At 40.3% G+C, this 15,603-nt stretch overlaps 1 protein-coding gene across 6 annotated transcripts in view; it reads left to right on the top strand.

The window, feature by feature from the left end:
• Ankib1 (ankyrin repeat and IBR domain containing 1) overlaps nucleotides 1-15,603 on the top strand; it is a 119,874-nt gene that overhangs the window by 46,877 nt on the left and 57,394 nt on the right. For 5 of the 6 annotated variants that reach the window (XM_032907002.1, XM_032907000.1, XM_032907001.1 and 2 more), the window contains one exon: nucleotides 8,922-9,039. In XM_032907002.1, the coding sequence (XP_032762893.1) occupies nucleotides 8,922-9,039 (118 nt within the window). Of the gene's footprint in view, nucleotides 1-7,646; nucleotides 8,676-8,885; nucleotides 9,040-15,603 lie in introns of those variants that run through there. The other variant, XM_032907005.1, reaches the window with a different exon arrangement.

The raw sequence follows: 15,603 nt of genomic DNA, 5'->3' as shown, positions 1-15,603 counted from the left end.
TCTTCTACTTGCTTGGTTAGAGTTAAAATATTTCATATTATTTGAATCTTTTATGAAGGGTGTTGTTTTTCTGATTTCTTTCTTGGTCTTTTTATTATTTGTATGTAGGAGGACTACTGATTTTTTTTTAATTTATTTTTTTTAAAGAATTTATTTATGTATTCATGTACACTGTACCTGTCTTCAGACACAATGGAAGAGGGCATCAGATCCCATTACAGATGGTTGTGAGCCACCATGTGGTTGCTGGGAATTGAACTCAGGACCTTTGGAAGAGCAGTGCTCTTAGTCGCTGAGCCATCTCTCCAGCCCAGGACTACTGATTTTTTAAAGTAATTTTGTATCCAGCCACTTTGCTGAAGGTGTTTATTAGCTGTAGGAGTTCCCTATTAGAATGTTTAGGATTGCTTATGATACTATCATATCATCTACAAATTACTTTTGACTTTTCCTTTCCAATCTGCATCACCTTGATCTTTAGTTATCTTATTGCTCTAGCTAGAACTTCAAGCACTATATTGAATAGATCTGGAGAAAGAAGACGGCCTTGTCTTGTCCCTGATTTTAGTGGAATTGCTTTGAGTTCCTCTCCATTTAATTTGATGTTGGCTGGAGGCTTGTTATAAATTGCCTTTGTTGTGTTTCAGTATGTTCTTGGTTTCCCTAATCTCTCCAAAGCTTTTTATCATGAAGGTATCATTTTGGATTTTGTCAAAGGCTTTTTGAGCATCTAATTAGGTGATCATTTGTTTTTTCTTCTCTCAGTTTTTTTATATGGTGAATTACATGGACTGAGCTTTGCTTTTCATACATTGACCCATCCATCCCTGCATCTCTGGGATGAAGCCTACTTGTTCAGGGTGTATGATCTTTTTGATGCTGATTTGGTTTGCAAGTATTTTGTTGAGTAATCTTTGCTTCTATGTTCATAAGGGAAATTGATCTATAAATATCTTCCTTTGTTGAATCTTTGTGTGGTTTGGGCATGAAGGTGGATATGTCCTCACAAAATGAATTCAGCAATATTCCTTCTGTCTATTTTGTGGAATATTTGTGAAGTATTGGCTCTAAATCTTCTTTGAAAGTTTGGTAGAATTCTGTGCTAAAATTGTGTGGCCCTGAGGTTTTTGGTTTGTTGTTGTTGTTGCTGCTATTTTGTTTTTTTGATTGGGAGACTTGTAATGTCTGCCTCTATTCTCAGGATTATAGGTCTATATTAGTTGTTTTCCTGATCTTAATTTAACTTTTGTAAGTGAAATCTAACAAAATTGTCCAGTTTTTTAGACTTTCTAACTTTGTGGAGTACAGATCTTTAATATGACCTTAATGTTTCTTTGGATTTACTCAGTGTCTGTTGTTGTTTTCCCCTTTTTGTTTCTGAAGTTTGTCTATCTTGTTGATATCTCTCAAAGAACCAACTCATTTCATTGATTCTTTGAGTTGTTCTCTTTATTTCCATTTTATTGATTTCCATTTTATTGACTTCCATTTTATTGATCCTCAGTTTGACTATTTCCTACTATTTACTTCTTTTTATTCTAGAACTCTAAGGTGTGCTGTTAAGTTGTAAGTATGAAATCTCTCCAGTTTCGCCATGTAGGCACTTAGTGCTCTGAACTTTAAGCAACATTTTCACTGTGCCTCAGTTTGAGTATGTTGCATATTCATTTTCATTGAATTCTAAGAAGTCTTTCATTTATGTTTTTATTTCTATTTTGACCCAGTGGTTATTCAGAAGAGAGTTGTTTATTTTCCATGAATTTCTTTTTTTTTATATTTAATTTAATTTTTATTTTTATTTATTTTTTTTTTTTACTTGAGTATTTCTTATTTACATTTCGAATGTTATTCCCTTTCCCGGTTTCCGGGCAAACATCCCCCTAATCCCTCCCCCTCCCTTTCTTTATGGGTGTTCCCCTCCCCACCCTCCCCCCATTGCCGCCCTCCCCCCAACAATCACGTTCACTGGGGGTTCAGTCTTAGCAGGACCCTGGGCTTCCCTTCCACTGGTGCTCTTACTAGGTTATTCAATGCTACCTATGAGGTCAGAGTCCAGGGTCAGTCCATGTATAGTCTTTAGGTAGTGCCTTAGTCCCTGGAAGCTCTAGTTGCTTGGCATTGTTGTTCATGAATTTCTAGGTCTTCTGTAGTTTCTGTTATTTCTGTTGTTGTTGTTGTTGTTGTTGTTCAGTTTCTGTGAGTTTCTAGGTCTTCTGTTGTCATTGTTGTTGAAGTCCAGCTTTAATCCGTGATGTCTAATATGACACAGAGTGTTGTTTTAGTCTTCTTATGTGTTGAGACTTGCTCTGTGACCTTGTATGTGGTCAGTTGAGGAGAAAGTTCCATGAGGTGCTGAGAAGTAGGTATAATCCTTTGTGTTTGGGTGGAATATTCTGTAGATATGTTATGGCCATTTGGTTTAAGTCATCTGTTAGCTCCAGTGGGTGACTTGTCCATTGGTGAGAGTGGGGAATCAAAGATTCCCACTATCAATGTGTGGGCGTCAAAGTGCAATTTAAACTTTAGTAATGTTTCTTTTATGAATGTGGGCCTGGCATTTAGGGCATAAATATTCAGAATTAAGATGTCATGTTGGTAGATTTTTCCCTTTTGAGTATGAAGTGTCTTTCCCCATCTCTTTTGATTAATTTTATTTTGAAGTATATTTTGTTTGATATTTGAAGCTATAGTAGCTTGCTTATTAGGTCCATTTTCTTGGAAAATTTTTTTCCAACTCTTTACTCTGAGGTAATGGCTATCTTTAGTGTCAAGATGTGTTTCTCTAATTTTTTTTAATTTATATATTTTTTAATAAGTATTCTGTCTGCATGTATGCCTGCCGGCCAGAAGAGGGCATCACGCCCCCTTTACAGATGGTTGTGAGCCACCATGTGGGTGCTGGAAATTGAACTTAGGACCTCTGGAAGAACAGCCAGTGCTGTTAACCACTGGGCCATCTCACCAGCCCTGAGGTGTGTTTTCTTGTATGCAACAGAAGGATGGATCCTGTTTTCATCCAGTCTTAGTTTCTATCTTTTCTTGGGGAATTCAGTCCATTGATTCTGCGAGATACGACCAATGATTGTTAATTTCTGTTCTTTTGTTTTTGGTGGTGGTGCTATCTTGGTTGGAGTGTCTATTGCTGTGAAGAGACACCAGGACCACTGCAACTCTTATAAAGGAAAACATTTAATTGGGGCTTACATTTTCAGAGGTTTAGACCATTAGCATCACGGTGAGAAGTATGGCAGCATGCATCAGACATGGTGCTGGAGAAGGACCTGAGAGTTCTGCATGTTGATCCACAGGCAACGAAAGGAGACTGCCACACTAGCCCTGTCATAAACACATGGGACCTCAGAGCCATTCTCCTCAGTGAGACATCTACTCCAACAAGGCCTCCTGACAGTGCGACTTCCTAATAGGGCCAAGCATTCAAACACATGAGTCTATGGGTGCCATTTCTTTTCAAGCCAGTATGATGGTGGTAATGGTGGTGGTGTGCTTATTTCCTTTGTTTTCGTGAATGTAGTTAACTTCCATGGGTTGGAGTATTCCTTTTAGAACCTTCTGTAGGGCTGGATTTGTACTTAGATGTTTAAATGTTGCATTATAATGGAATATCTTGTTTTCTCCATTTATGGTGATGGGAAGTTTTGTTGGGTATAGTAGTCTGGCTGGCATCTGTGCTCTCAGAGTCTTTAGGACATCTGTCCAGGCCCTTCTGACTTTCACAGTCTCCATGTCCTTCTTAGGTTAGTCAAGTTTTCTTCTATGATTTTCTTGAAAATATTTTCTGGACCTTTGAGCTGGATCCTTCTTCCATTCCTATTCTTAGGTTTGGTCTTTTTTACAGTGTCCCATATTTCCTAGGGATATGGGTTCAGGGGGGCCACTGAAAAAGTGGAGCAAGTTCTCGTGGGGCAGCCAACCTGGTTCCACAGGGTATGTCTACCTTGAGGGAACACGAGGTGGGAAGGTCCTCCTGCAAGGTGGGTGGCCTACCTGGTCTTCTGGAAGGCATGGCCTGTGGTTGACCAGGGGAGGGACTCTCTGTACAAGTTGGCAACTGGGACACAGCATTCGTGTGAAGAGAGACAACTGAGGGTGGGTCTGTTGAAAACTAGTGCATGGTGAAGGTCTGCAGGCATATAGACTACCTGGCCTTCTGGAAGAGGTGGTGTGGTCTCGAAATTCTTAAATTATAATAATATATATAATTGAAAATGTAAAAATATTTTTCCTAATTCTGTTCCCCAAATGGTACTAGTTTTTTAAGCTCTCAGTCAGATATAAGCAAGTCTATAGTCAATTGTTATTGTAAATAAAATCATATTTTACATTGAAATTACATGAAGACCTAGCTGTCCTGGAATTCAGTATGTAGACCAAGCTGTCTTTTAACTCCAGAGATCTTCCTGCCTCTGCCCCCTAAGTGCTAGGATTAAAGGCGTGTGCCACCACAACTGGCACTTTATTGTGAACATTTTGATTTTTACAAAGTCGGGACATATAGTTTGTATATTTTGACTATTTTCTCACTGATAAACATATCTTATTTAAATATTTTTAACCTTTATATTTGAGGTAAGGTTTCCCCTTCATTTTATGGTATAGATAGTATATGGCATAGCCTGTAACTTTTGGCACATCTTCATTTAAGACAAATTAGAGCTATTTTAAGAGTAAAATGATTAATAAATCAGATAATTAAGTGTCATCATTTTAGTCTACTTTGTTCCATCATCCAGGAAAATTGTCTGCTTTGACAGGCAGTGTTTTAGGTGAGTTGAGTATCAGTGAAGAATAAAGACAGGCTGCCTGGCCTCCTGATGTTTATATTCTAACAGAGAAACATACATAAAAATTTGAAAATTAAATGAGCACATAATTTCCATAGAGTGGTACTTACCCTAAAGAAATAAAAGTGTTTTTTACTCTAAAAAATTGATGATGACTAGGCCTCTGTAAAGTGTGCATCATAAAAGGTTATACCCTGTCTGCCTCAGAGTAACCGAAGAGAAAGTGGGGTGCACTGGGTCCTTCAGCTAGCCGAGAAGCCACATGCTACACAGATAGTCTGACTAGCAGAATCGGATGGTCCTGCCTTGTAAAATCCAAAAGCTTTCCAGTCAGGAAAAAGTATAGGGTGCTCCACACGTAAACAGTGCGAGAAGAAGCTGGCATGGCAGACTCCTGTGGTAACTCTTCTCCCTTCTGTCCCAAGCTAACCTGGGGATCAGCTAAAGGAGGTATTAAAGGGAGGAGGAGCCATCCCTTTTCTCCTCTAAGTGTCTTTCGAGTCCTGTGTGTGCATGTGCGCACACACACGAGTAGGTCAGAGGACAAACTCTGTCCTTGGATTCATGGATCAAACTCAGGTCATGAGGCCTGTACACAAATGCTTCACCCAGCTGAAAAATCTCTCTCTTTTTTATAATGAACTTGTTTACCTGTACCTGGATTGGCTGACTAATTTCAGTTCTGGAATAAATAATAGAAAAAATACACTTTTCATGATTCATTTATATTGTAGTTTTCTGAGATAGTTTTTGAAACTAACTACCTTTCTCTTTTTAACCTGTTTTCAAGATAATAGTTTGTGCATACGGCTGTGCCGCTTTCTTCCGTGGTTCTTCCCTAGCAGTAAATGCACAATTACAGAAGAGGTGCTTTATGCATGGCTTCTTTTTTTTGTATCAGTTTTGACTTTTTGTTTTTTTGAAGGTTATTGCTGGCTTGTAGTCTGAAAATAGTAACAGCTTATCTTTGCAACAAGAAAGAGACAGGCACCTTCATTTTTATTTTTGCCACAGAAGGAGAGCGAGTGTGCACTTGAGGCTGAGCAGTGTATTGAAATGTTTCCCATGACCTAATTGCCGCTCTGCTGCAGTTTTGCAGAGTGTTACGTGATCATGGAGGCAGGATGCCTTTGTCCTCCCAGCATGCCTCCTCCCTTACCCTTCAGTGTAAAGCTGCAAGCACTGCAAGCACGTCAGAGCTCAGTGTGTGCAGGCCACTTCTCATCTCTCTCCGTGTGCTGTCAGAATCGCAAGAGAGTGGTTGTTCTAAGTGTTTAACTGTTTTGATTAAATTTTCTATTTCTTCTCTGCTTCACATGAAGGAGGTAGAAAGATGACTAATCTGAAAAGGAACTTTTAGGAAGTAAATGCAGGAAGCACACAGCACCATTGGACGTACCGAGAGGACTCCTACTGCTGAGGCGGGGTGTGTGTGTGTGTGTGTGTGTGTGCGGATCCCTAGGGTGTGTGGCCAAACTTGGAGCATGCATTGAAGAAGCTGTGTGACCAGTTGTATGAAACTTTAGGAACAAATTCTGAAGGGATTTATTGTGTTTTACAGAGGAAAATGTGCTTTATAATTAGCTTAACAACAAGCTTTTGACACTTTTCTAATGATAATTAGGATTAAATTACAATGCTCATTAAATATATCCCTATTTGGAACCCTGGGTTAATTTTTCATTTCTTTGTAGTTAATTTCATATAATCACACTATGGGATAGCCATGACAGAAATATGCACAAATGAAGTAGGATGTTTATGGCATGTACTGTTTGCTCCTCCATTTGTAATGGGAAGAGCTCTGCATACTGCACACAGCCACTGTTACTATCTCCCTAACATGGGGGTGTGGGTATTTTTTCAATAATTTTTATTCACTTTATATTCTGATCGCAGCCCCCCTTCCTTCTCTCCTCCCTCTCCTGCCCTTGCAAATCCCTCCCCTCATTCCTTCCTCCCCTTCTCAGAGAGAGGAAAGACCCCCTTGGGTAACACCCCTGCCCTGGACTGTCAAGTTCCAGCAGGACTAGGCTCATCCTCTCCTGCTGAGGCCCAACTACCAGGTCGGGGAAGGGGACCCAGTGGCAGGCAGCAGACTCAGAGACAGCTCCTGCTCCACTTGTTAGGGGACCCACAGGAAGACCAAGCTGCACATCTGCTACAAATGTGTAGGGTGCCTAAGTCCATGCTCTTTGGCTGGTGGGTCAGTCTCTGCCGTGGGGCCAAGTTAGTTGACTCTGTAGGCTTCTTGTGGAGTCCTTCCCCCTTTCTTCCACAAGACTGCCTGAGCTCCAGCTGACACTTGGCTGTGGATCTCTGCATCTGTTTCTATCTTCTGCTGGGTGGAGCTTCTCAGAAGACAGTCGTGCTAGACTCCTGTCTGCAAGCATAGCAGAGTATCACTCATAGTGTCAGGGCGTGTCTCTCTCCTATGCGATGAGTCCCAAGTTGGGCTAGACTTCCCTTCTCCATTCCCTCAGTCTCTGCTCCATATTTATCCTGCACATTTGTGGGCAGGAAAATTGGGATTTTTATTTTTAAAGTTTATTGTTCTGCTGCTTTTAAGTAATCTCAGCATTTTACAGGATTACCTTAACATTTGCCCTTTGTATATTCTTATGCTGTTATGATACTATGTATTTTATTTGAAGTCTCATTCTTAATGGTTGTGAATTTTTACACACTCAGAATCATTTTAAATGAGTGATAGAAGTATCATGGAAGTGTGTAACACATTTGTGAGCTATTCGCATTTATCCTCTTTCCCAAGTAACACTACACGTTTCACAAGGTTACAGTGGAAGACATTCTTACAGTGGGATAAAAGATGGAATCTCTGAAGGAAAGCTTGCAATTCCAAATTGTTGAGTTATATGTAGATTTATTTGAATTTTATTTTCACCTAGTGAATCTGAAGAGCCGCTCCAAAACTTTATCAGCATTAAGTGTTATCTTGTTTTTCTAACCATGGCTAAGTTAACAGGTAAAAAGTTTGTACCTTTTTGAATGTTGGTGTTTTATAACTTTCCATTTATGGATTATCTTATTTTTCTGTATGGTTAAAATAATAGATGTTTTATTAAATCATGGTAGACTTTCATATGGTTGAGTTCTGTCAGTCTTTCTGTCATTAGCATCCTAATTATCTTCTATGTGACTCTGCTCGAAGACATCTAGATCAGAAAGTGAATCTGTCAACTCAGACATTACCCTTGAGAACAGTCCTGCTCATGTGTTCCATAAGAACTGATGAAATGATTGCCATGATAGTTCTGAAAACTGTAAAGGTTAGAAACACTTTCACATTGTAAATACTTAGAAATCAACCGTAGTACAGGAGACCCATAGTGTCCCCAGACTCTGACAGCTGGTAAGTGCTGCCGAAGCCATCCTCACTGGGTTTGTGGGTTTGTGCATGTTTTTCCCTTCCTACATGTTTAGAAAATTCTGCTTCTTTTAAAATGTGATCTTTAATTCTCTATTTACTAGTATAAGTTGGTTACTCTTCAGTTGTTTAGTTACAAAAACTGTGCCAGAGTGACCATACATACAACCATCTCACATCAAGAACAGAGTAGATAAAAAAGTACATGAGAATTGTAATAGTGGTTATTGCTTAGTGGTTCCATTTTTATTTCTGTACTTGTTACGTATTATCCAGGATTGTGGTACTGTAGAGTACAGTGTCTTCCCACCATGCTCCTTTGGTTTTGAGGATGGTAAAGCACATGCACAGCTGGAACCGCAGTTTAAAGTGGACTGGTGCAAGGGTAGCCTTAAACCCAAGGGAGTGGAGCAGAAGAGCCCTCCCACATCTGCACACAAACTGGAATGCTAAGTAGTTGCCATATTTATTTCTTTAAGAATATGGTAGCTAGGGCTGGAGAGATGGCTCAGCGGTTAAGAGCACCCGATTACTCTTCCAGAGGTCCTGAGTTCAATTCCCAGCAACCACATGGTGGCTCACAACCATCTGTAAAGAGATCTGATGCCCTCTTCTGGTGTATCTGAAGACAGCTACAGTGTACTTGTATATAATAAATGAATAAATCTTTAAAAAAAAAAAAAAAAAAGAATATGGTAGCTAATTGAACTTTGTTTTTCTTCTTTCCAAAGCCATATGAAGGACTAAGGCCACAGGATCTTCGTAGGTTAAAAGATATGCTTATTGTGGAGACCGCAGACATGCTCCAGGCCCCTCTGTTTACTGCTGAGGCACTGCTTCGAGCTCACGGTAATGAGAAAACTGTCTAATGCCTCGGGTAACTCCATGCCTTTTTGAACTTCAGAGTTAGATATAGCTATGAGTGTGTTATAATGTACAAGGTTTTTCAATATGAGCCTACTTTGTTTCTCTGCAAATGTTGCATTAACAGTCATTTATCCTCCGACATTTTGTATTTGACACATGCAGTGGCTGTAAATCAAGAAGAAATTAGAAATGTCTTTTTTTGTTTTAACATTGAGCTACTAAGTACTTTTTGCTGAAGTCATTCAAGTATCAGGTTGTAGTGACTCAGTAAAAATGTTTTATCAATTATATTTATTCAAAAGCTGTTTCTTACCATGTAATATACAATATAATCTCTTATAAGGTTTTTTGGGGTATTTTTTTAATTCATTCATCTATTTATTTTGGTGTTTTGTTTGTTTGTTTTGTTTTTGTTTTTGTTTTCTGAGACAAGGTTTCTCTGTATCCCTGGCTGCCCTGGAACTCACTCTGTAGATCAAGCTGGTCTTGAACTCAGACATCCACCTGCCTCTGCCTCTGTCCCCACCTCCACCTTCTCAGTGCTGAGATTAAAAGCATGAACCACCATTGCCCCAGCTGTTTTCTGGTTTTGTTTTTGTTTTGTTTTTTCCTTATTGAAAATTTCCCCAACTTCGTTCTTAGTCTCCTGTGAGTCTTTGCACAGTCACTTTGGAAGTTGTTACATGCTGGATTGTACTGTTCTTGCATAAGTATTTTGTCTGGCTTTAAAGAACAGCATTTCCTGACTTTAAAATAATTTTTTTAAAGCCAAGTGCTTTTAAATAAATGTATTTAAATAAAAATACATTTACAAACAGGATAGTAAATATCTGCTCTATTCTAGTTATTCTGGAGCGCTGGCTGGCTATTTTTAACCTTTTATCCTAAACACTGAAACAGAATGTTACTTCCTTTGGTTGTAGTAAAATTCAAACCTCCCTATCTTCATGGGTTGAGGAGCACTGTGCCATCTTGTCAGGTAAACCCGCAGAGTTGTATCTTCAGTACTAGTATTTGCGTGGTTCTGTTCCCCTCTGAAGCCCAGTATTCAGGGTATGGACAAAGGAACCTAGGCCACTGCTATAAAAAGAATGGCCTGGGAAATTGAACATAGAGTCCAGGGCTAGCTAGCTTCAGAGAGTCAAGTCTGGCTGCAAAGACATTTAATCAGCTCTGCTCGGTGGGCTACGTGAACCAACAGTTTTTAAATGACTTGCGTTCTAATAGCTACATACGTACAGTGAGACATTCCTAGACTGCATTTCTAAATGTTTAGGTTTTCACTTTCTATGTAACCTGTGAGTGTCCTCATCCGATCTCCTCACACGGGTGGGCATCAGGCTCTGCTAGTTACCCCGTCATCCTTCACTCGTCACCTGCCTTGTGTCTGGCCAGTTCCTGTCATTTCTCCTCCTAAATATCGCAGCCCCCACTCATCTACTTGTTCTTCATTCCCACTGATGATGTAAATATAGACGTAGTACATTTCATCATTGGAGTGCCTGAGTTCTGATAGAACTTCAGGTTTGTTCTGCTTCCACCCATGAAAACACACGTCAGGTCATTTTTAAAGGCCAGTCTGAGCCTGTCATCCATGCATGAAAGCTCTTCACTGGCTCCCAACTTTAAACCCAACCAGCTTTTAAAAGTAGACCTATGACAGATTTCTTCATCTGAATTGTCAGTCTCTCCAGTTCTTTTACGTAATGTGTCCCAGTTTCTCCTTTAAAAAACCACCTCTTCTAGGCATTTTTCAGAAAAAAATTCCTTGTATCTTTTGGGACCCTTCATGTTTCCAGTATATTCTATACACAAACACACACACACACACACACACACACACACACACACACACACACACACACACACATACACACACACACACACACACACACATACACATATGCACACACACACAACACATACACACAACATGCACACACATACACATACACAACACACACACACACACTTACACCAGTTTCTCTTCAATTGTCCCAATGCTGCGACCCTTTAATATAGTCCAGGGTACTTGTGTATGGGTGTATTTGCATATGGGCGGACTGACCTGGAGGTGAATAGAGGAGTACTGTTTCAGTTTCTAAAACTATCAGAAATATGTGTTTCTCAATAGCCTTGGGCAACCCCAGTGAAAGGATCATTCAGCCCCAAGAGGGGTTTCAACCCACAGGTTGAGAACCTCTGTTTTACCCCTTCAGACTAAAATAGTAAATGTCTTTGTGTTTTCTCTTTATTAACTCTTGAAAACTCTGTAGTGGGAGGGCAAGGGGGGGTGGGTGTTTCCAAAATACCTAATGTATATTACTATCAGTAAGTACTTGTGACATGAATAAACATCCCTGAAATGTTTTTAAAATCTGTTTTTGCTTTAAAATTGTTTCTCTATTATTATCTTTTGAGCTCTGGATTAAATCCTGAGTCAAAAAACTTAAATGTAGAAGTTCTTGACAGTCTTTTAGGATTATAGATATAGTTCAAATATAGCTTGAGGAACACTTGCTTAGCATGTGGAAAGGCCTGCATTATCCCTAGCACTCGTTAATCTGGACTTGGTAGTACACACTCGGAATCTCAACACTGTGAGATATAAGCAGGGTGATCAGAAGTTTGGTTTTATCTTCAGCTATATAGCAAATTTGGGGCTAGTCTGAGCTACCTGGTACTCTATCTTAAAAAAAAAAAAAGCTTTTTAAAGTCATACAACTTAATAACAGAATAGTCTCCTTTTGGCTAATGACAACACCTAACAATCATATGAGAACTTGTACAGAATCTGGGAGTTCGGAGAACATTTAAAATCCTATAACTTAGGAGGCAGAGGTTCAAGAGTGTCATAAGTTACATAGGAAGACTGTGTCTCAAAATACCTAAACTTACTCGGCCCTTGGGAGTCACAAATCGGAGGATCACTTTGGGCTACATAACAAAGTTCTGGACAGCCTGCCCTATAGAGTTATATTCTGTCTCAAAAACCTAAAAATAAAAACAATTAAAAAAAACTATTTAAAAAAATAAAATGCTGTCCTAGCAGAAAAATGGAAGCTATTCATCAGTGGGTCTCAGGCAGCATCTCATCCGCCCTCGCAGGTCTCGCTCTCAATGGTTTTAGTTGGCCGTGCTCAGCTAAAGTCCATAATTACCAAACAGAAAGTTCAAGAAACAAATGGTAAGTTTTTAATTGCACACCATTCAGAATGGCTTGCAACGGCACACAGCCAGGCCCAGCATACAGCTGGGTGAGGCTTTGGTGCCGTGTTGGACCTGTGTGCAGTACTCCACCCCCTCATCAGTCTAAGGAGCCTGGCTTTACTCAGTCATAGCAACTTGATGTTGGAAGTTTTTTAGAGTACCAGTTGTTGGTAAGTTATAAGCTAAACTTTATCACCAGTGTACATGAATAAAATTTTTTAAAAGTTCTTGATATCTATGCACTTAAGATTACATATATATGGTGTAGTGCTATCCACAGGATTCTACTGGAAGTCATAAAACATGTCCTCTGTGGGTAAGAACTATGTTAACACCTAGGATCCGCTAGCTCCTGACATATCTCTTAATCATGTTACACGCATGGTTCACAGCATTTCCATCTCAGTGTAAAACGTGGCTCTCCTCCACACAGTCAATCAGGGCCACCAAAGCTTGACACCTTGAAGTTGTTTATCTCCAACTTTATAGCCAACCCGTCGGAAAGGGAAGAGTAGGTGTGGTAAAGTTTCTGAGCCCACCCCAGCTGTGTCGTGTATCATCCCTACAAGTATTTATTTCATTGGCTAGATTTTAGCCATCCAGCCCTGCCTAAGTGTGAGTAACAACAGTTATACACTAACAAATTGCAAATAGTCATCTTTGCCACAGATACCTATGTTCTCAAAGGAAAATCCAACTGAATTTCTCTGTTCAGCATTTGTCCATTTTATAATAGCTTTTTATTGTTTTCATTTTTGGCTGTTAGTTCCCCCAGTCCAGGTACATCCTACCATGCCTGGCTCTGATAACTTGACAAAGCACTTATTTTGTGTTTCTCCTGTTTAAACATTAAGTGCAGGATGAGCTTTCTGATGGCATCTCTTCTTAGGTACTTAGGAAGCATTACTGACATTTGATGATGAAATAGGTTTACAGAGGTGAGTTGTATCAGAGTGTAGAACAAGGCACAGTTACCCTCTGTAAGTATAGCTCTGCTTCAGAGCTATAAACTCAACTTGCTGGAAAACCATAGTCTGGCTGACACTCAGCTTTTCAAGGAATACAGATTATGCTGTCTGTTGTCAAATGTAGACCTGAGCTAATAAAATTGGCCAAAATTAAACAGAAGTAATAAATGTTTTTGTGATGTTTACTAAATAGTAATTTAAATCTTAATGGCATCCTCCTGGACTTTTTGCAGTAATAAAAGCAATTTATGTGGTTAAAAAACGTTTAGATTGATTTTATGTGTATGATTGTTTTGCCTGCATGCACTACATGCTGGCCTTGTGCTATGGAAGGCAGAAAAGAGTGTTGGATCTCCTAGAGCTGTAGTTACCGGTAGTTGTGAGCCACCATGTTGGTGTCCTCTGCAAAGGCAACAAGTGCTCTAAATTCCTGAACTTATGAGATGCAGTGGGACCTGTTGTGGATTGCTCTGGTGCTGTTTTTATTTTGATGGTAATTCTGCCTCCTGAAGATGGGTTGCCCCAGACAAGGAGCGGATCACATACTCAAGTGATTCCATGTGAACCTTCTGCCCATTTTTAACTGGTCAGGTAAAGGCTAGAGCCTGTGATTGAGCAGTGGAAGGGAAAGGTGGGGCTGGAAGTTTTAGGGAAAGAGGGAGAAGAAGGTGGAAGCTGAGCCGATGAGACAAAGGAAGGGAGAGAGGGGAAGGTGGGGGAAGAGGAGGTAGAAGGAAGGTAGAGGGGAACCACGTGGGCTGGAGGAGCCACAAGTAATCAGGGGTCAGCCTCAGAGCTGGGGAGAGAGTAGTGTAGTGGTGAGTGTGCCCAGTCCACACATGCAGTTATAAATATAACTGAGTTACACGCTCTTTGCGTGGGTATATTGGGGTTGGAGATTTACTGGCACACACCTGGCTGGTATTAAATATTAAGGCTGTCTACCGTTTTCCGTTTGCGATGATTTAGGTGGGCAAGAGAGAGGGCGAAACCTCGGAGCGTTCATTGTTTGGGCAGCATAGCAAGCCAGCCTGGGGACCCAGGGCCAGATGGCCATCTTCAGCACTGGGCAAGGGGGAATGGGCAGCCACTGGTTCTAGAGCCTAGCCAGAGCTAGCATGGACTTTTTAAATTACACGCAACAGGGACCTGCTGAAAAATAAAATAAAATATCGAAAATAGGACAGTACTAACTTGCTTGCCCTTAGAATAAATTCATATTAGTGGAAGTTCATAACTGCTTTGCAGTTCTTCATCTCTGTTCTACATGGGCTCTCTTCACCCAAGGCTTGTATCAGTGTAGATTCTCCCTCTACAACACATCTTAGTTCTGAGCTCTGTATCTTATGTATAACACCTTTCTGAAAGTCCTTCCAGAACACCAGAACACGTAAGGTGTTTCATATAAAAAATTACAGTCCTAGTCTTCCAAGTGTGCTCTGTTCACTGGTATTCCAGTCTCCATAGACGGACGCAGCAGACAACCAGCGAGGTAGTCAAGGCACAAACCTGGACACGAGCTGATATTTCTTCTCCTCGGTCCCTGGGCCTTCTCACTACCAAGTTGTTGTTCCTCTCGTGTTCCATGGTTGCCTCATTTATCTACTCTGTTTCTTTCCTGCACGCACAACATGTACAAAGTGTTGCCTTCCCACTCTACTCAGAGTACACTTTTCAGATTTAGTCGTGACAGTTTACCCTTCATGTCCCCAACCCAGCTCTACTTTGACTTTTCCATCACCGCTGAAGTGAAGGTAGAAATAGTTTGGAAATGTCCTGTGTGGCCCCTCACAGTGCTTCTCCCTGGTCTCTGCTCCAGCTCTGTTGACCTTTGTAATATCACAACAGTGCCACCTTTCCTCCGACCGCTAGACGTCTGAGCATTCTGTTTTCTCTCTACTATAGTGCCTCTCCTCCCTCTTCATCTCGTCAGCTGCCATTTATAAATAACTTCATCACCTCATTTAAAAGATATTCAGCAAATGTTTACTAAATGACTAATAAGATAGAATTAAAGCAGATAATTGCACTGAGAAGTATTTGCAGTAGGTAAGACTAATCTTGGCACATTTAATCCATGAATGTGCTATAATACCATTTCCTTTATTAAAAAATGATATAACAGGTGGCTGGAGAGATGGTTAAGAGTACTTACTGACTGCTCTTCCAAAGGACCTGGGTTCAAATCCCAACAACCACAGCTCACAGCTGTCTGTAATTCCAGTTCCAGGGGATCTGACACTTTGATACAGACTTACATAGAGACAGAATACCAATGTAAACAAATTTTACAGACATATTGGAGCTAGGCAGTGGTGGTGAACACCTTTAATCCCAGCATTCTGAGTTCAAGGACAGATCCTGATCT

This window comes from Rattus rattus, chromosome 6 (genome assembly GCF_011064425.1).
Source record: "Rattus rattus isolate New Zealand chromosome 6, Rrattus_CSIRO_v1, whole genome shotgun sequence".
Taxonomy (NCBI): domain Eukaryota; kingdom Metazoa; phylum Chordata; class Mammalia; order Rodentia; family Muridae; genus Rattus; species Rattus rattus.
The sequence above is the reverse complement of the archived record's forward strand: the minus strand, read 5'-3'. Positions and strand labels throughout refer to the sequence as shown.